Genomic DNA, 22,345 nt, shown 5'->3' on the forward strand with positions numbered 1-22,345 from the left:
AATGGGAGTCTTTCAAGTATAATGTGCCTCGAAAAAGTCAAACTGATGGTTGTTCCAATCGAGTGGAAGAGAGATAGATGTAGCGCAAGCGTACAATGAGCGTAACGGGACAATGAGTCATCCCTTTTCGTGCATGCAGCCAGCGTTCATCAATTTATTAGACGTTGTCACGTCAAAAAAGCTTAAAACTGTAAACCACTGCTATTTAGCAGCTCCAGTAATAACTAAAGACTCATGAGACAATCACTATATGGTTCTAAGGTCAAGCTTCCATTAGCTTCTCTGTAGTGAAACAGAAAAAAACAGATGGCCTGACTACTGAAGCAGTCCATCAACTGGCAGGGCCGAGCGAGGACAGACCAGCCAAGTCTCAACTGCTATACAAGTCTGACTGGAGTTAAAAGGGTTAGAAAAAAAATTTTAATCACTTACATAAACAATTAGAGATATATAAGTGTCCCTTCTAAACTGAAAGCTATTATTTTACAACAAACACACAACATAATTAAACATCAAAATTCAAATTAATTCATGTTCCAAAAACATGTCCATAGAAAACATTAAATGAATTCAACATGAGAGCCTTTTAAAGTTCAGCTAATTCCGCAAACCAGAACCCATCAATCCATTTGCATACAGATTTTATTACATGGATACTGTCACATGGATATGTTCACACTAATATGCTGCTCGTATGATTAATTAGCTCAAAGTTTATCAGTACTGTCAATTACCAGTTCAGTAAAAAATATTCTGTTTTCTAGTGGGTTACTTATAATTTTGCATTTGGTATTCAAATTCAATCTGAATTGATTTTTAATAAATATTTGGTAATAACTGCTGTAAAAACTTGAAAGCACAAATATCAAGCAGTCAAAACAGTTCATCAGCTTCAGAACATTAGACGTGATTTATCGTTCCCTCACAAACATTTCAGGATGTGTGCTGTATCAGCAAGGCATCATCAACTAAAATGAACTGAAGGACACAAAACAGGGAATATACTAATAAAAAATATTTTTAATAATTGCAGATGGCATCTTGCAAGCACAAATGACAAACAGTGAAATCAGTTCAACAGTTTCAGAACGTTAGAGGTGATTTATCATTCCCTCACAAACATGTCAGGATGTGTGCTGTATCAGCAAGTCATCATCAACTAAAATGAACTGATGGGCACAAAACAGTGAATATACTAATAAAAAATGCTTTGTAGTGATTGCAGATGGCAACTTACAAGCACAAATATCAGCTTCAAAATGTTAGGTAGAGGTGATTTATATTTCCCTCACAAACATGTCAGGATGTGTACAGTATCACTAGTCATCAACTAAAATAAACTGACATACAAAAAAGAGAATATACTAATAAAAAAGACTTTGTAATAATTGCAGATGGCATCTAGCAAGCACAAATAATGTCAAGCAGTGAAATCAGATCATCAGTTTCAAAATGAGAGGTGATTTATCATTCCCAACAAACATGTCAGGATGTGTGCTGTATCAGCAAGTCATCATCTACTAAAATGTTATGATGGGCACAAAACAGTGAATATTCTAATAAAAAATACTTTGTAATAAAAGCAGATGGTATCTTGCAAACACAAATCAGTTCATCAGCTTCAGAACGTTAGAGGTGATTTATCATTCCCTCACAAACATGTCAGGTTATGTGCTGTATCAGCAAGTCATCATCAACTGAAATGAACTGATGGGAACAAAACAGTGATTATACTAATAAAAAATACTTTGTTATGATTGCAGATAACATCTTGCAAGCACAAATGAAAACAGTCAAATCAGTTCATCAGCTTCAGAACGTTAGAGGTGATTTATCATGCCCTCACAAACATTTCAGGATGTGTGCTGTATCAGCAAGTCATCATCAACTAAAATGAACTGATGGACACAAAAGCAATGAATATACTAATAAAAAATACTTTGTAATGATTGCAGAAAGCATCTTGCAAGCATAAATGTCATCTTCAAAATGTTAGGTAGAGGTCATTTATATTTCCCTCACAAACATGTCAGGATGTGTGCAGTATCGCTAGTCATCAACTAAAATAAATACACACAAATAAAAAAATATACTAATAAAAATATTTGTAATAATTGCAGATGGTATCTTGCAAGCACAAATCAGTTCATCAGCTTCAGAACGTTAGAGGTGATTTATCATTCCCTCACCAAATTGTCAGGATGTGTGCTGTATCAGCAAGTCATCATCAACTAAAATGAACTGATGGACACAAAACAGGGAACATACTAATAAAAAATATTTGTATTGTAATAATTGCAGATGGCATCTTGCAAGCACAAAAGTCAAACAGTGAAATCAGTTCATCAGTTTCAGAATGTTAGAGGTGATTTATTTCTCCCTCACAAACATGTCAGGATGTGTGCTGTATCAGCAAGACATCTTCAACTAAAATGAACTGATGGGCACAAAACACTGAATATACTAATAAATAAAAAATACTTTGTAGAGTTTGCAGATAGCATCTTGCAAGCACAAATGTCAGCTCAAAATGTTAGGTAGAGGTGATTTATCATCCCTCACAAACATGTCAGGATGTGTGCAGTATCAGCTAGTTATCAACTAAAATAAACTGACATACAAAAAAGAGAATCTACTACTAATAAAAAATACTTTGTAATAATTGCAGATGCCATCTTGCAAGCACAAATGTCAGCTTCAAAATGTTAGGTAGAGGTGATTTATCATCCCTCACAAACTTGTCAGGATGTGTGCAGTATCAGCTAGTTATCAACTAAAATAATCTGACATACAAAAAAGAGAATATACTACTAATAAAAAATACTACTGTAATAATTGCAGATGGTATCTTGCAAACACAAATCAGTTCATCAGCTTCAGAACGTTAGAGGTGATTTATCATCCCCTCACAAACATGTCAGGTTATGTGCTGTATCAGCAAGTCATCATCAACTGAAATGAACTGATGGGCACAAAACAGTGATTATACTAATAAAAAATACTTTGTTATGATTGCAGATAACATCTTGCAAGTGCAAATGAAAACAGTCAAATCAGTTCATCAGCTTCAGAACGTTAGAGGTGATTTATCATGCCCTCACAAACATTTCAGGATGTGTGCTGTATCAGCAAGTCATCATCAACTAAAATGAACTGATGGACACAAAAGCAATGAATATACTAATGAAAAATACTTTGTAATGATTGCAGAAAGCATCTTGCAAGCATAAATGTCATCTTCAAAATGTTAGGTAGAGGTCATTTATATTTCCCTCACAAACATGTCAGGATGTGTGCAGTATCGCTAGTCATCAACTAAAATAAACACACACAAATAAAAAAAATATACTAATAAAAATATTTGTAATAATTGCAGATGGTATCTTGCAAGCACAAATCAGTTCATCAGCTTCAGAACGTTAGAGGTGATTTATCATTCCCTCACAAACATGTCAGGATGTGTACTGTATCAGCAAGTCATCATCAACTAAAATGAACTGATGGGCACAAAACAGTGATTATACTAATAAAAAATACTTTGTTATGATTGCAGATAACATCTTGCAAGTGCAAATGAAAACAGTCAAATCAGTTCATCAGTTTCAGAATGTTAGAGGTGATTTATTATTCCCTCACAAACATGTCAGGATGTGTGCAGTATCAGCTAGTTATCAACTAAAATAAACTGACATACAAAAAAGAGAATATACTACTAATAAAAAATACTTTGTAATAATTGCAAATGCCATCTTGCAAGCACAAATGTCAGCTTCAAAATGTTAGGTAGAGGTGATTTATCATCCCTCACAAACTTGTCAGGATGTGTGCAGTATCAGCTAGTTATCAACTAAAATAAACTGACATACAAAAAAAAATACTACTAATAAAAAATACTACTGTAATAATTGCAGATGGTATCTTGCAAGTACAAATCAGTTCATCAGCTTCAGAACGTTAGAGGTGATTTATCATTCCCTCACAAACATGTCAGGTTGTGTGCTGTTTCAGCAAGTCATCATCAACTAAAATGAACTGATTGTTTACAAAACAAGGAATATACTAATAAAAAATACTTTGTAATGATTGCAGATGGCATCTTGCTTACAAAAAAGTCAAATTTATTTTACCAATGCTGTGTATATAACAACAAAGATAATAGCAAATTTTTTATTTTTAATAAAATCGGAAATTTATGTACATATTAATTACTGTGTATAATGTAGCATTTTTTGGAGGCTTACTTTGCAGTGTCAGTTCAACGTGGTTATTTTGTTGTAACTCAAATAGTTTTACTAGCAAGCTAATAATAGTCAATTTGGTTGTTTATTTCTAGTGTTAATTAGAAACAATCCTACATCATATGGAAAGATAAATTTTAAAAATTAATATAATCTATGTCCCTCTAAAATAAAATAGCAGTACAATAGTAGAAGACCTTTTAAAGCCCGTCCAGTAGTTTCCGAATTAAATTTTTATATACAAACTCACATTCTCTCTTCAAATTGTCAGAACAGATAATGTAAAAACTTGCTATTAACTATTTCATGAAAAAGTGCACTTTTCTGACATTACTGCAAAGTTAAACTAAGCTGTCAAACCACACAATATTAATATATTAAATAAATTTAAGTACTTTTTTTTTTCTTCAAAGTACTAGGCTAGTCAACCATTAAACAGTATTTGTATCCATAAATAATGGAAGAAAATTCAGCAACCTATCTAAAATGTAGATAAAGTTACCTTCATAGAAAAATGTACTTGCTCTTGGATCATGGGATGTACTTATCTTCAATAAAATAAGCATGCTTAGTTACATTAACATAAGCTGAAATAAGACTAATATTAGGTATTGAAGTGGTCTGTAACCAGTACAGAGGACATCATTCGAGCAAAATGGTATGCAATCGTGACAATTTCAGAATGTTAAGAGATGATTATCAGTTCCCCAGAGTTAAGTTGGAAAAGTGCTTTACCAGCTGGTCATCATCAAATGAACTGAACAGAACAGAACAAATATTAGATTTAAAATCATTCCCACATATTTCAGTTATTATTAGGAACAAAGAAGCAGTATTCAATTAAATAAACTTACCTTGAGATTCATGTGTTTTGGTCCTGAGGAATCCATCGTCAGATAGGGCAGACTAACATCTGTTTGCAACGAAGAAGACAACTCAATCTTAGCCTTTTCTGCAGCTTCTTTTAAACGCTGCATGGCCATTGGATCCTTCATGACATCAATACCTTGCTGGAACACAGTTACACACAATATCAATTTATATCCAGATATAAAAAATGTAGTGATATACATTTGAGGTAATATAATTTAATGTGTCTAAACTACTTTCTTTGTTAAAATACTTGATTTGAAAAAAAAAAAAAAAAAAAAGAAGCAGCTTAATACTGTGTCCGGCAGATAACTTGGCGTCTGAGCTCCCTAGTCCTGTCTGCGAAAAGGGGAGGACGAAGAGAAAGCGATACCCTATTGTCAAGGTCAGCGGCCAGGTTTGTACTAGCAGAACAGAAAACATTCGGCACGTGACTTCCTACACTACCTAAGTCTGTATCCACGCCTGTGGGGGCCCCAGCGCGGTAAGACCTTTTGGCTAAGAGCGCCGGGTTACCAAACCAAAAGTGAGAAATCCTATGAATTGTACTTGTACTACATAAGTGTAACATTGTGTAAATTTCAGTGGTTGTTCTCGAATATTTGTACTCATCTGTCAGGAAAAGTAACAAACTATTATCTAAACCTGCAATGTTTTACTTTGTCCCATCAAATATACTTACTCATTATGCTAACTATGAAAACTATTATGAAAACTAGGTCACTTAGTATGTAAAATAAATTTGAAACTATGCTTCTCAATTCATTGTGTTCTCAAAGTTATTTTAAACAGTCTCACAAGAAAAAAACCAAACGACCAATACATTACGCAGTTGTAGCTCTCCGCGCGAAAGCTATCTCACTGTTGATGATGCAGGAGCCATTCTAGCCCTTATCATTCTCAGGTTTCCATACCTAAAACGTGCCATTTAGCGCTGGATTTACATTTAAGTAAAAATGGAGGTTGTTATGTTATATTTGCTGCTTTAACTTCATGTCAAGTCGTTTAGGAAACACCTGACTACCAACGTTAATGGCATTTAAAAAATGCTTGTGTATTTGTGGCTTTATATTTTAATGCACCTTTAATCGATTATTTATTATAAATGTAAATACAATTTGCATTGTACTTCCACTTTAGAATGCATATTATAACCTTTAAAAACTCATATATATTATATGATTTGTTTAATGTAAGTGTGAAGTTTTCTTTCCATGATAATTGATTGTATTAGGTGACGTAAAACAAAATTAAGTTAAAATTAATTACTATTATTACTATTCGATTGTCAGCATTCATAGCGTACAAACAATGCAGAACATATTATAACTTACAATTAAAACTTTCAATTTAAGCCAGTTTTGCGCTTTTTTGGAGCAATAACAACTTATACCATAGAATAATAATGTATTAGTATAATAATTACATAATTTAATAAATTCTGGGAAATGTATCCAAAATCACCCAGAGTGCATTACCGACAAACAAAAAACCACAAAACTTCATAAATATCACAAAATATCTGAAGATAAGAGAGTGAAGTGAAATGATATGAGACAACGCAAAATTACGTATCACATAACGTTGGTACCCTTTACGACTTGAGACCTTTATTTTTCGCTTCTTCATCACAACACTGCATCATGGTTTTTATTATTTCCTGCCCTCCGCTATGTATCACTTTACCGCACCTCTGCGAGCTGCCACCTTCGCCTTCCATTTTCGGGTTTACACTGAAGGGCGATATTTTCCTAACAGCCACTACACGGCTCTCGGCTACGTGTCGCCTGCTTACCCCCTCTTCTTTCTCCGGTCCCGCTGTCCCCGCACCCGCACGCTGAGAGACGCCAAGTTAACTGCCGGGCACAGTATATATATATTCAAAAACTACCACATATTTAGATAGTTTTTAGGGTGTTAAGGGTTCATCTTAAAAACTATATTAACATGCTATTTTTTTTTAACTTCTATACTTTTTATGATTTTACTGTAAAAAGATAGTGCAATATTTCGAGTAACAGTTTACCAACTAAACAGTACTTAAAGTTAGCTACTAGGGTATGAAAAGCTTCGGAAAGAAAATACTTATTTTCTTTGACTTTGCAAAAAAAAAGTAAAGTGTTTGTCCATTTGATTAACCTGCAAAGTTTTTGCTTAGATATAATTACCTGACTCTGCAAACGACCCTTAGCATCCCAAATTCAACTCTATTAACTATACAGCTATTTATTTTTTAGTACATTTCACTTGTTAAATTTTGAATTCAACTCAAAGAAACCGCACAATAAAAAAAGATAACCTGAATTCAGTCCTTTCAAGTTTGATATACTGAGGTTTTACTGTACATGCTAATGAAAAAATAATTCTGCCTTAGGTTATGAAATATTACAATTATCACTTTTTCCTTTCACAGAATGATTAGAAAAAAAAAGAAGAAAATGGAAATTGGTTTTTTATTCCCATGCACCACTCTCCTTGACAATTTTAAGATTTTTTAAATCTTACAAATTGAATATATATATTTTTTATTAAATATAATTAATGCTCTATAACAGGCCTGCCACCAAATTAGGTTCCTAAATCCTCTTTACAGCATTTAAAAATCCTGTAAAATATATAGCCTTAATTGACATATTTTATTTTTTGCGGTAATTTTAAATATACATTGCATTCCAAAACACAATTTAAAAAAAAATCATATGAATGTAAATAAATTGTTAAGATTTACTACTTACATTACAAAATTAATGGTTGGTATCACAATAAAATGGAAAGTAATTTGAAAAGTTTCTCTTCAGTATAGGCTTTGGTGCTTTTCATATTTACAAACTATAAAAACATCCATACAACTGAAGTTATTTACAAGTTTAAAAAACAAATGTACAGTAAGTCCTCTATTTACGTCGTACCGATTTACGTCGTTTCGGATTAACGTCGCTAATGTTTGAGTACTCATGTTTCAATTTAAGTTGTCGCCGATTCACATTAACGTCGTTTACAATGACCGTAAATCTTTATTTTAACCAAAAAACCGTATATAATTCGTTTATAATTCTTTGTTTCCTTCGGTAGTTAATTTATGCTATGTAGCGTAAGCTACACGTTCACCGCTTTATCTTATCATACATCATGAGGGACGCTTCCTGCTCTCCGCTGCTCTCCGCGCGGTGATGCAATACTACCAGCCCGCCCGCTCGGCCACCCACGTATCTCGCACGTAGAAGTGTTATCTACTTCCCGCAACGACACAGCATTTTCTCCTACCCCTTTTCGTCCAACTCCTTGGCACTTCAGTAGAGGTGTAAAAGTAACTAAAAAAAGTGTACCCGTATGTATTCGTTACTATAACAATTAGTACTCGTTACTTTCGTATCGTTACTCGTTACTTCTGATACCGCATAACATGGCACATGCTATGTTATGTAACAGCAACGAATCGAGTCGTATTTCGTACGCGTACAGTATGACGTCGCGTAAATAAAAATAAATCGAATATAAACAATTAAAAGTATTTGATAATTAACAGCTTTTGTTAACCAATAAACAATAAAATCTCATTAGAGCAGCTTTATTATAATATCTCTTTTAAGATAAGAACAAAAAACGTGAAAATACGCAATAAAAAACAAAAACATACATATTTATAATATGTAAAAAATATTTTGTTACGTTGTTTCTGTTCCAATCTCAAACTTTGTCTACACACACAATACCTTTAATAAACAGTAAAAAACTTGGACGACGAATTTCCAAATTATACTTTTCTTAATAAACAAACATCGTTCTTTGTAACGAATAAGCGCGCGCATGCGAAAAATGCGAGTAACGAAATGCATTCGTATGTAACGTTTCGTTACTCGTTACTAGATGCCGCACCCGTTACTCAGTAACGAATACATGCGGTTTGCTACAGGACAGCTCTACACTTCAGTCGCTATGATATCATTGAGTTGGCCGGAGTTTTAAACGTTCCGTTGTTAACTTTATAGTGATTAAATGCGTTTGTAGTAGGCCTACAGTATCAGCTCACTGCAATTTATGATTTTTTCTTCATAAGATGTCTTCCAAACGACTATATATCTGTTTTTATATTTCAATCAATTAAGGTAATAAAGCATCTGGTTAAATAACCATTCTATAAAGCAAAGAAGTACTAGTTGGACTTGTTTCCCACGCTGTCGGTTGTCATTTGCTGATAAAATTTCCCGTTGTCACGTCTGTATGCCAGCGCTTCCGGCCGATCTTGGGCCGTGGTCGGCCGGTGGCATGAAACATGGCTCATTTTGCGTCGTTTCTATTTACGTCACGGTTTTCAGGAACGTAACCCCGACGTAAACCGAGGACTTACTGTATTTCACATCATTAACTAGCTACTTTTTCATGTTCTGTGCTCTTTTTCGCATCTCGTCAGTGGGCTTGAAAGCCAGACCTGCAGATGTTCTCATTCTGCAATGCAACAGCGCATTTAACATGGGTGATTCCATTGATTATCTGTGAGCAGTTCTAACCATCTTGAGATTGCTGAAAACCCTTTCCACAGCAACATTGCTGTGGGGAAGAATTAACATGGTTTTTGCAAGTTTTGAGAGCACAGGGAAAACCACATCATTTTGCCTGTGTTGAGACACTTTGCCAGTAGGAATCTATTTACTGATTTGGTAAGGCTAGTACAGGTTCCCATCATGAATAAGAGATAAACTCATCATTAGGTCTGTCCAGGTCATCTGGCCCGATGACATTCGGAAACCTGTTGGCAAGCTTCTCTACTTTGTGCCAGTCTCCTGATGACTTGTTGCAGGAATCAAAAACCTTAATATTTTTTAACACATCATCCTCAAGAGGCAGGAGGCGATACAGCTCTTTAGTTCCTGTCTGATAAAATTTTCTGACATTCCCAAAAAATCTTTTTTCGGTTTGGTGGCTAATTACAGGTTTCCAGGAAATCTCTGGTTTTGTGAAAAATAAAAATTCCTTCATCTAGCTGTTGGTTTTCACGCTTGTCTACTTTAGTGATACCACATTCCTGAATTATTGGAAATTTCACATAGCTATCAAAAAATTGCCTGAGCAGCACACATGTCAGGATAGAGTTTATGGATGTATGGTCTTTCTTGCTGAAACAGTGTTGAATTTGGAAAATCTTGGCAGTACAGCTTGAAGGGAAAAAAAAGTAAAGTTTATCCAAATCTGAGTACAAAGTACTGACAATGTGATAAACAGAATCTAATTTGCTTTCTTTCCCATCCAAATTATTAAAATACTTGATCAGTGCAGGCCACTGCTATAACAAGCGCTCCACACACTGTAGGAGAGCCAACCATATTGTGAAACATGGTCAAAGAATGTTGTGGGTCTCCATTACCAACATTTCCTGAATATCCTTTAATTCATCTTTCCGCTTTCCTAAGGTTTTGAAGTGCACGTAGACATCTTTAGATAACTGTTCACACACGTCTGGCAGCTCACTGCAGGCATGAGATGCTGCTAGGTGAGCCACGTGGCATGTGCAATGTAAGAACCATACATTCATTGCCTTGTTGTTTCACCCTGGATAGCATTGAATTGAATTCTCCAACCATCGCCTTTGCTCCATCAGCTGACATACCCGGTACTTAAACAATTTTTCCAGGGAATTATATCCTCTTCAAATGAGAAGCTCACCAAAGAAAAGAGATTTTCTCCAGTTGTAGCACCACTCAAAGCCATTACTTTGTACCGATGAGTTTCAACAATCTTTGACAGAAAGAACCTTGCTAACACTACAACCTGCCTATTGACTGTAACATCAGTTGATTCAGCAATCATCAGTGTGAAAAATTGTGTTCTCATAGCATAGGAAACAATCTGCAGCTGACGTACCCAAAGAATGAATAATTATCTGGCTAGTTTTAGTAAGATAACAATGAAAGTTTCTTGCGATTTCGCTATCTGGAAACATTTGCGGGACAAGTTTTGTGAAATTATCACAGAGTTTCACAGATAAATTGTTTTCACAAACAAAGTTCGCCCATAACAGTTCCGCATCAATTATTTTGTTTGGTTTGGTTACAAAACCCATCAAAGAACAATTCTGATCTGCAGCTCGTTGGATTTCACAATAACTTGCGTATTTTCATGCCGCCGAAGATCCTTCAAGCCACCCTTTGTCACGTTCAGTTCCGAGTTGCAAGTCGAAAAAAAGGCTGAAAATTCAGTTTGGCCACGCCTCAGCCATTTCAATTCTTGCTCCCATTATTTACAATAACGCTGTTTATAAAGTGACCTGTCCGGCAAAGCCTTTCGTATTTTCTCCATCACAATCAACTAAGCCCAAAACTACTACTTAAATAACGTAATAAGATTGTAAACGAATGCAGCACCTAAAACATTGAAATGGCACACCAAGAATTCAAATGTTTACTGACGCCATGACACTTCTTAGCGTTTAACTCAACAAAAAACACTTCCCCCAAAACCATAGATATTGTACTTCATGAAACTCTATGTGGGAGTATATGTTTTTGGTTTGTGGTTTATAACACTTCGAAGTTCCATGGTGCTACACCTAATGTGAGTGTTGCTTTACTGTTGGACGCTTGTATGGTTTTACAACTTCAAATCGCTAGGTGAATGTAAATATATACACAAACGAAATTCAAATTTGAAAATATTGGCTAAGCATCATAAATATCCATGAATGTCACTGTTTATCGATTAGTCTGTTTTAAGCTTCAAATATCCGTGATAACTGATAAAATACGTAAAAAGGCAGGCCTGCTCTAAAATAAGACTAGTTAAAAAAGCACATTTTAAAATATGATTTTTTTTTAAATTAAGACATTTATCAGCCCCAGATAATATAGAAATGTGCACTTAAATGGGCATTTACTATATCTTTCAAATGCAGGATTTCTGCCTTTAGTGCTGTCCTGGTTCCATTGTGCTCTGTTGCCAGATATACCCCAGATAGTAAAAATATTTTAAACACAACATTTTAATACAATAAAAATTCATTAAAATGTATATATATGAAATATTTTGTAAAGTAAAATTTGGGATGAGAATTCTGAGAATACATTTTCCTGTTGTATTTTATCAAGAACATCATTTGATAATTTTTTTTTTCTAAGGGGTTGAAATTGAACACCATCATGGTTTCAATTGTTTTTGTCAAAAATTTTTAATAACATTTAAAACTCAACAATTTTGTTTTTTTGAGCATAGCACATAACTTTATGGAATGACTTTCAATTAAAATAGTTTCTTCTGTGAAAAGTAAGTGATGTTTATAATTGAATTATTTTTTTTTGTCAGAATGACTAAAACTGTGAGAATACTGACATTAGACACCATTTTATGGTCTAAGAGTAAAATCTAAAAAAAAATATATATAAATATAATTTAAGAATGTACACAAAAAGGTTTTTAATGTTAACAAGCAGATAGTTACAATCTGGCAATAAGGGTCACAATTTACTCTGTTCTGTGCAATCTAAAGGTAAGGCACAGTTAAATAATTTATAGTAAAGTTTTGGTAGCAAACTAACACTTCCTCCTCGAGGGGCTAAAACTAACCCAAGTCACTTGGAGCACTTGCCAAATGAACTAAATGACAGCAGCAGCTTTCCTGGTCTAAAATACAGCAAGAAATCCAAAAACTCACATTTTTTTTTATAAATTTACCTATATCTTAGCACATCAAATACTAACATCTTTCTTGAATTCTGCAACAAGATAATTGACAAGAGCATTGTCAAAGTCCTCCCCTCCCAGGAATGTATCACCATTTGTTGACTTCACTTCAAACACTCCTTTCTGGATTTCCAATATCGAGATGTCGAAGGTACCGCCTCCCAAATCATACACGGCGATTCTGAAACAGAGAAAATACACTAGTCAGAGAGAAAAAATAGGCTATTTGGGGCAAAAGTACATAAAGCATTCTTTAAAAAATCTTTTATGTCAAATTTAAATACTATGTTTATAAAATATCACTCACTGTTGCATGAACTCCATTACATTAGTAACATAATAAGGGTCTGAAAGTATTCAACATTTGTGTATAATTTAAAACTCAATTCAACATTTCAAATCAAATAAACAATATAAATATATATAAAAAGCAAGTGTGTGTATGTACATACAGGGTTTTCTTATCACCACCAACTAGAATCTACTCCCCGTTGTGGTGGTAGATACCCCTTGGTCTCCTGCTGTGAATAAGGGAGTTTGGACGGAAGGGATGGAAGTGGGTGGTTGTGGGTGGTAAAAGTTTTGTAATCTGTATGTCTATTCTTTTCTATCACATAAGGACTTTTCTAAAAATTCTAGATTTTGCCAAAATGTTCTAGAATTCTCTAGAATGATCTAATATTCAAAACTGTTAAAATGATAGGTGATCTATAATCATCTAGAATGTTATTTAATATTTCAGAATGATCTAGAATAATCCAATTAAATTCAAAGACTTTAAAATGATTTTCATTCAGAATGCTCCTAAATGTTCTAGAATGTTCTTTAACATTCTGGAATGATTTAGAATAAGCAAATTTAATTCAGAGACTCTAAAATGATTCAGAATGGTCTGTCATCATCAAAAATATTTCTAAACGTTCTACATTTTCTTTAAAATTCTGGAATGATCTAGAATAATAAAATTTAATTTAGAAACCCTAAAATTATTCAGAATGGTTGGTCATCATCCCAAGTGTTTTAGAATATTCTATAGTAATCCAGAATGATCTAGAATATTCAAATATACACATACAAAGTTTGATTTTCGTGAAATTTTTTGGATTTCTGAAATTGAATATATCTGAATATTCTAGAGTGTTCTATTACTGGAAATTTCGATTGTTGACAGTATATAAGGAGCAACTCGGTGAATTTTCGTCAGTTTCATTCTGGTATCAATCAAATGAAGATCAATGGGAATTAAAAGTGAAAGTGAACAAAGTCCAGTGCTTTCTAGAACATAGTAAAGAACAAAGTATCTGAATCTTCTAGTGTGTTCTGGTACTGGAAAATTCGATTGTTGTCAGTTTATAAGCTGAAACTCAGTGAATTTTGGTTAGTTTTATTGTGGTATCAATCAGAAAATCAATATTTATTCACTTTTATTTCAATTACAATGCCAAGGCGTAAGGAAGTGTTTACACAACCTCATGTGAATCTAAAAGGCAAAAAGTAGCACGTAAAAATGAAAGGGAAGAACGGCTTAGGAAAACTCGTGAACGAGTAGAAAAAATTAGAGAAAATCAAAATGAAGAGCAAAGAGCAAACATTAATGATGAAACGTGAGCTAGAGTAAGAGCAATTAGAAGACGTCAATCAGCTTATCAACATGAAGAGGAAAACGAAAGAAACAAGGAAAGAATGGCCGCTTTACGCCAACAACGAGCTGCTGCACGTCAAATCGAGAGTTTATTAGAGCTTCAAGCGTTCTATTATGATCCTCAAAAAACAATACAATGAAAATCCAAATATTGTCATCGGAAAAATGGATCAAATATGCGAGTATTGTCACGCAAGGAAATTTAAGGGCGAAACTGCTGGTATGTGTTGTTCGAGTGGTAAAGTCAGATTACCAACATTATGTGTACCACCACCAGAACTACTCGCTTATATGAACAAAACTGCACCAGATTCGAATCATTTTCTACAAAATATACGTCGATATAACTGTTGCTTCCAGATGACTTCATTCGGGGCTACATTAATATATAACGAAAAAGATTTCTGCTCTGTTTTCAAAGTTCAAGGCCAAATTTACAACTGCCGAGTAGGCTCACTTATGCCTATGTCCAATAAAGCTCTAAAGTTTCTTCAAATATATTTTATTGGTAATGAAGAACTTGAAATAGATCAATGTTACACTTACATTCAGGGGCTTCAACGAGTAATTATTCAGAAGTTACAACGCCTACTTCATAACCATAATCAGCTAATCAATGTATTTAAAACTTCTCTTGACAAAATGGTTGCAGACCATTATAAAATTGTCATTTGAGCAGATAAAAGGCCAGTCGGACAACATAAACGAAGGTTCAATGCACCTCAAACAAATGAAGTTGCAGTAGTAATTGTTGATAATGAATATAGTCATTGTGCTAATGTTATTCAACACTGAAGTAATCAACTACAACATATTGCTGAAACACATTGTAGTTATGATGCACTACAGTATCCTCTAATTTTATGACAAGGTGAGGATGGTTACCACTATAACATTCAACAAATCAATCCAACTACAGGTGTAAAAACTAACAATGCAATTTTATGCTTAGCGAATTATGATTATAAATTGTGAATATAACCATATTCTAAATTGTCGACAGTTATTTCAGCAGTTTATTGTAGATATGTACGCTAAAATTGAGACAGAAAGATTAGAATTTATTTGACATAATCAATGGAAGTTGCGTTTAGATTAATTTATCCATTTAAGAGATGCAATGATGAATAATGGAAGCATCGATAACAGAGGATAATTGGTTATCTTGCCATCTACATTCACTGGGAGTCCAGGACATATGTATGAATATGCTCAGGATATGATGACTTACGTAAGAAAATATGGCCGACCAGATTTATTTATAACTTTAACATACGACTCTTCTTGGGTGGAAATCAAGGACAAATTACAATGTTAACAGGCAGCCAGTGACCAACATAATATTTTTGCCCAAGTTTTTTGTCAAAAAAAAATTAAATTTGTTGACACCATAGTAAAAAATCAAATATTTGGTGATGTCATCTGCTGGATGTATTCAAATGAATGGCAGAAGCGAGGGCTGCCACATTCTCACAACTTAGTTTGGCTTCAAAATAAAATACAAGGAAATCAAATAGACAATATCAAGGCTGAGTGTCCAAACCCGGAAGAGGATCCCAAACTTTATAATATAATTGTGAAAAATATGGTTTATTGCCCGTGTGGCGAGCTAAATAGAAATTCTGTGTGCATGAAAGATGAAAAATGTACAAAAAGTTATCCGAAGGCATTTCTGAGCAAAACACAAACAGGCAAAGATGGGTATCCAAAATACAGATGTCGATCCCCAGAAGAAGGTGGATTTACAGCAAAAATTTAAAGTGTGAGGTAGAGAAGAAATTGAAGTTGTAACGTGTACACGTCCCACAATTAGGACGACACTTTTTGTAAAGGGATTAAACATAACCTTAAAATAACCAACAAAATTGTGCTCTGTTATTTCGACTTGTGTAGGTTATATGTACTAGCTACAATGAAAATCATAGCTTTCTCTAAACAAGCATAAATAAAATATTATTTTATTAATTAATAAGTTTTCATAACTCCTCCAATAATATTTACAATAAATATACATTGCTAACTTCCATGTTGCCAGTAAGTTGCACACACTTTATCAAAAGTTTTTAAATGAGCAATTTTTACCAAACAAAATTAAATTATAAATCTCAGGTTAATTTTAGCAAGCTAACTCAATCGGTAGAGTTTGAAATTCACATATCTGGACCACTGAACCTGGCAGTTGTGTACAAGAAATTATGAAGTTTTACAAATTGAAACACTGTTAATTTAATAATAATTTTCCAAATGCACGACGTTCTTAGCAGCAAAACACTTCTTGAATAACCGAAATAAACGGTATAGAGTCACTCCAAAGTTATGATGTCACCATACCTGAACTGAAGCCTTAGTAACGTCTGGCCAAATATTCGTGAATACTTTATTCACAAATGAAAATTATTATTTCCAGACGTATTAATCATCAATATTCGCCGTAGCACACAGTTCTACAAGACGTAGCAAGCAATAAAACTGACGAAATCAAAAATTTTGTCGCACACATTTTCGTCTCTTGACGCCATTGTCATAGGCCTTAACACACTCTTTCGTTCTTTTTCGCCTTGGCCAAACACAAATCCAGAAAATTAGCGTTACTTAATTAATAGCCAATCAAATCATAATGAGGCCACTTGTGGCGGCCTCAGTCGTCTTGGATATTATTATTATTTTTATTTTGCGTAGAGTTTATTCTTAAATGATTTAATTTTTTATAACACTATTTATGTCCTTATACTATTTAATGGTGTATTTTAATATTTATTTATTGTAACTTTTTAACAGTATACTTGGTTTATTTTACGTTAAGTACTCTTACTCTGTAGTGGGACCAACAAGAAGTAACCAGAACGATCTAGCGGAGTGAGGGGTGGTAGTAGAGGAGGGGGGTGACGTCCAAGGAGCATGTAAGAAGATCTGGAGTGGACATGTGTAGGGCGAGAGCGAAGCCAGCCGGTTGCGAAGAAGGGATGAAAAGAAAGAGGAAGAGAGCGTATTTCTACTGCAAACACAGCCCCAGCCCACTTGTCCTTGTTTGAGTGGCGCTGGTGTGCGGCTACAATGGTGATTTCCTGTAGCGCATATGGCTGTACAAATCGATGGAATTCCAAGCCGGATGGCGTTCTTTTCACAGGTAATATAGATTTTTTTTTTTCATTTGTTAACTAAATTAATTCCCAAAACTTTTGAAGCATCAGAAAAAAGTGGCAAATGTTTTAAACAGAAGTACATAACTAATCTTCAAACTTTTTGACAAACCTAAGAAAACTAATTAACAAAGAGAAGTTGTTTCAGTTGTAAGTACAATTCTTTACTTTTTTCATAGATTTCCAAAACGTGACAATCAACGACAGCTCTGGGGAAAAAGCGACAAAGCAGAAAAATTGGACTGCGTCTCCGAACCATGCATTGTGTACAGTGCATTTTGAAGACAAATGGGTCTTAAGATACGAAAATCGAACTAGATTAAAGGATGGTATGGTGTTCGGTATATTAAGGTTTCCCTCAGAGGAACGGTTTCACAATGCTTTTAAGATATTAGTTACATCCCAACATAAGTTAAAAACATTTCTCTTAAGAATGTGCTTCGTAGCATTAAAAGACGCGCCTTAATTATTTTGAAAATTTATAATTGTTATGGTGACAAGGTCAGGGTTTTTTTTTTTTTTTAGATATATAGTACAGTATTAGCAACTACGTTAAGAACTGTCATTTTATTCACACAGACAAAAGAAATACAAAATGCTAAAATTTCGCATCTGTCTATTTATATCCTATATACTTAGGCTTGTTGTTATATGTGTGTTGTAACATGTATAAAAATGTTAAATATATTCAACAATATTTGGTAATTATATATTTTTAAAAACTTTTATGTACGCTACTTGAAACTACGTGAAAGTTTTTCATTCTATAAAGGCATATTCTATGATTTTTTTAAATTAATAATTCTTATGCAAACAATTAATAAAATTGAAAGTTTCTTACATTGTCAGTATATGCATAGCATTACAGTTATTCCAAACAATTCTCTACCAGTGTTTAGCCAGGTTTGCATGTTACGTTGGTTGAGTAAGTAGACTGGAACATGAACATATTGAAAAGACTTCTAACTTCTACTAATACACGTATATTACAAGAGATTTGTAATAGATTAAATGAGGTAAGTAAGAATTTGTTTTTATAAACGTGGTGTATGAAATTATAAATTTTGAGACGTATAATAACAAAAATAAGTGCATTCCGAAGACATGTCGGTAGTGTTACCCACTGAAACATTACTCCCACTTCAACTCTCTGTAAAAATAAAAGTATGGGGTTGAATGCGTCAAGAGGGGTATATAAATCAAATTTGAGGCTTCTTCCTTATTTCATACGCTGGTGTCCCCCACTTATAATTGCAAACAAAAATGTTTTCACGATGTTGTAATTTACTCTGCGTATTCACAAAAATGTTTGGCAGTAAATAGGTATTTAATTTTTAAAAATGAAAGTGTTCATGTTTCGAAAAAAATATTAAAGCGGTGTGGGGAAAAATGTTTACAGATACTCCAGTAAAATTTTCAGTTTGATTGTTTTGATAGTTTCGGAGCCGATGCGAGTTTAGTTTGGAGGATTTTTCGGCCGCGCGAGGCAAGTTTGGCTCGTTTTCGTTTTCTTCCAGCGTAGGAAGCAGGGAACAAAAGCCGATACCCGGCTTCACCTCGCATCCTCTGCTGGCCTCCCCTTGTCCTCTCCAGATGTATTACTGTATATTAGCTCCATGGTGACGTCAGCTGACGTGACAAGGGGAGACGGCTGCCAGCTGTTTGCGAGGGGAGTGTGTTTGAGACCGCCGGCCGCGGAACTGCTCGTGCTGAGTAGAAATCGCTTCCCAGTAATGGGCAAGTTGTGTTACGTTACGTGAACAAGAATTAACGGCAATATGAAGGTAATGCCATGACACGTTTGGCGAAGCTAAATAAGTGGTGGTACACGAGCGCGCGATAGTGTGGGCCTAGTGCACGGGCCACAGAAGCATTGCGATGCAAGAGGCGCAAAAAGTGAGTGGGGTTTACACCCGACCCTGGCAGTCACCGGCTTCAGAGGTATGCTTCAGTAACAAGCAAGTGTGAGAACTGGATTTTTGTACTTTTTTCCCCGGCTGTTACGATTTACAGAAGATGTGTATTAAAAACAGAGTGCGGCGACGGGATTTAGTGGTTGGATTATCTAGGCTGAAGAACGTCATAATTTCGGTTCTCCCCCCCCCCCCCCCTCCACCGTAATAGACTTTTTTTTGACTTTGGATTAGAATTAATTATAGTGCAAGAGTGTCTGTAAACCAACATGTCGTGAATGTAATTATACCTATTTAAATGATACCTAAAATTTACCTTTAAGTCCCTTTGCCTTTTTACAGTATTTAAGTTTGAGCATCTTAGATTTGGTAATTCATTATTATACCTATCACGATAGAGTTTCCAGGACTGTCGGTAAATTTAGTATGCTAATATTTTTTTTTGCACACTTGCCAAATGTTAGACCAGTCAATGCGCGTCTGTTAAACTTAATTTCTTTACACTCTCAGTATCAGTATGTCAGTGGTGACGCGTACACGGGACTGGCGTGTGCAGCTACCCCGGTATAAGGGGAGTTGGCCACAGTAATTTTTAAAAATGTTAATTGTTGTCTCTTGGCGTCCTAGTCACGGCGACTGTTTATTTTTGTAGTTGTCCCGGCAACACACGAAAATGAATGCCGGCCTAGAGTACCAACATACAAATAAATAAATACCGCACATGCAGTTGAGGCTGTGAAAAACGTAAAATAAAGAAAAACCTTACTCTGTACTGTGTATCAGTACAAAGTTAACAATCAATGGGTAGTTCCATACAATCCACTTTTATCTAAAATGTTCAAAGCACATAATGTTGAATATTGCAGTTCTGTTAAATCCATTAAATATGTAGGCAAATATATTAATAGGAGCAGTGATATGGCTGTCTTTACACTAACAAAAGAACATCAGCATGATGAGATAGTACAGTATCAATTGGGTCCGTACATTAATACTAACAAAGAAATTTGGCGAATTTTAAGTTTCCCAATACACAATCAGGATTCACCGGTAATTCATTTAGCTGTCCACTTAGAAAATGGACAATGCGTGTTCTTTACTACAGAAACCGCAAAAAAAAGTTGCAACACAACCAACAGCGCGAACAACTTTAACAGCATTTTTCAAACTATGTCAAAGATATCCACTTGCTAAGACCTTACTTTACTCAAAAAAAGGACCAAGCTACTACGTATACGTGGGATACAGCAAGTAAACAATTTAATCCACGAAAATATGAAGTGCCAGTGGAAGGACAATAGGTCGAGTTTACTTCACACTATTCGTGGCTCAGCATGTTTTAAAGATCTAGAAACTTTCAACGGTTACATTTGTGAAACATATCGTGAAGCACGTCAACGATTAGGTCTACTAGAAAACGACTATCACTGAGAGTTGGCTATGAACGAAGCAGCACAAACTGCAAAAGCAAATCAAATTCGCGAACTATTTGCAATTAATTCCGTATTGGCCCGAATATAAGGCGCCCTGCAGTTTCAGGAGGCCAAACAAATATAAAAATAATTTTGGTAGAAATTAATGTGAAATTCATTAGACATAAATTTTGTGTTGATTAATCCTTTTTGCATTTATGCATAACAATTAATTTATATTTATCACATTACTTGTTTAAAAAAAGTTTGAATGGCCTACCCTAAAAGTCAAAAGAAAACAATTAGAAAATATTTACATTTTTAAGTATTATACTAGAAATTTTTTTGTATGTTCACTCTAATGCAGCTGCATCATTGTCATCTTCAGAGCCGCTTATTTGTCTAGAGCTCGTTCCCCGCCGTTCCACCGATGTGTGATTCTGTGATTGTTCATTTTTCACAGTTTACTGTATCTACGAATTTAAAATTTTTACAATGGCTATAAATCACTCTTAAAATACAGCATTTAACTTTCCGTTTCATTTAAGCTAGACATTACTATTTAGTAGTGTATTAAATGTAACAAAGCAAACAAAGAATGCAGCTTGGCGGAACAAAACAAGTGGCTAGCTGCCATGGTGAAGCATACGGCCATGAATAACTTCAGTGACGTGACCGCAAATATTTGTCCATATTACTCTCGGACAGAAAGTCTCTGTCCTATGAATTTTAAAGAATAATCTATGATAATTATTTTGTTTGAAAGGTTTTTACATACATAAAGGGTGGATTACTGAGAAATTATTAAAATAGGTTTTGAAGCAACGTGCCAAACTCCTGTAAATATGGCTTCTTCATGCGTGTTCAGCAATGTTCGTTTTACAACAAAGAAATATTGTGGAAAGACTGTTGGCAGCTGTGAATTTCCAAACATTACATCCGAAATATAATTAAAATTTTCTGTTTGTAAACGTAAACAATCGTTCTGAAAATAGCTGTGATATTTTAGTACAAATATTTCCGTTAAAAATCTGAAAATAAATTACCCTAAATGTTAACACGCGATTGTAGACAAAGTACAAATATGAATTGTGTAATAAAAGGTTGCCATTTTGAGATACTTCAACATTCACATTTTTACTCAAGAACAAATATTTTAATTTTCAACTTTAAACAAATGTGAATTACTGCAATATTGGGTGGATTTATCGTTTTCCCCGTGTGAGGTAACAAAGTTTTAGTTAATATAAAAAATCGTGAACATTTTGTTTAACAATGTTTCTACTGTAGCTTTCAGCTTGGAACTAATGTTTGCGGTTCTGACGTCTTGGGTGCGAAAATAAGGCGACTTCCAATTTTCGCATTTCTCGTTTATGTAAAAATGGTCGCCATATATTTGGACCAATACGGTATTAACTACATGTAATCCATCAAATCCAAATTGACTATGGCTGAAATA

General features: G+C 34.4%; 1 protein-coding gene across 1 annotated transcript in view; it reads right to left on the bottom strand.

Annotated features, from left to right (window-relative positions):
• Positions 1–22,345, bottom strand: part of LOC134530944 (heat shock 70 kDa protein cognate 5) — a 77,256-nt gene that overhangs the window by 28,096 nt on the left and 26,815 nt on the right. The window contains exons 7-8 of the mRNA XM_063366279.1: positions 12,798–12,960; positions 5,093–5,248 (exon numbers count right to left, since the gene is read on the bottom strand). Of these exons, the coding sequence (XP_063222349.1) occupies positions 5,093–5,248; positions 12,798–12,960 (319 nt within the window). The remainder of the gene's footprint in view (positions 1–5,092; positions 5,249–12,797; positions 12,961–22,345) is intronic.

Source organism: Bacillus rossius, chromosome 3 (genome assembly GCF_032445375.1).
Source record: "Bacillus rossius redtenbacheri isolate Brsri chromosome 3, Brsri_v3, whole genome shotgun sequence".
NCBI classification, from domain to species: Eukaryota; Metazoa; Arthropoda; class Insecta; order Phasmatodea; family Bacillidae; genus Bacillus; species Bacillus rossius.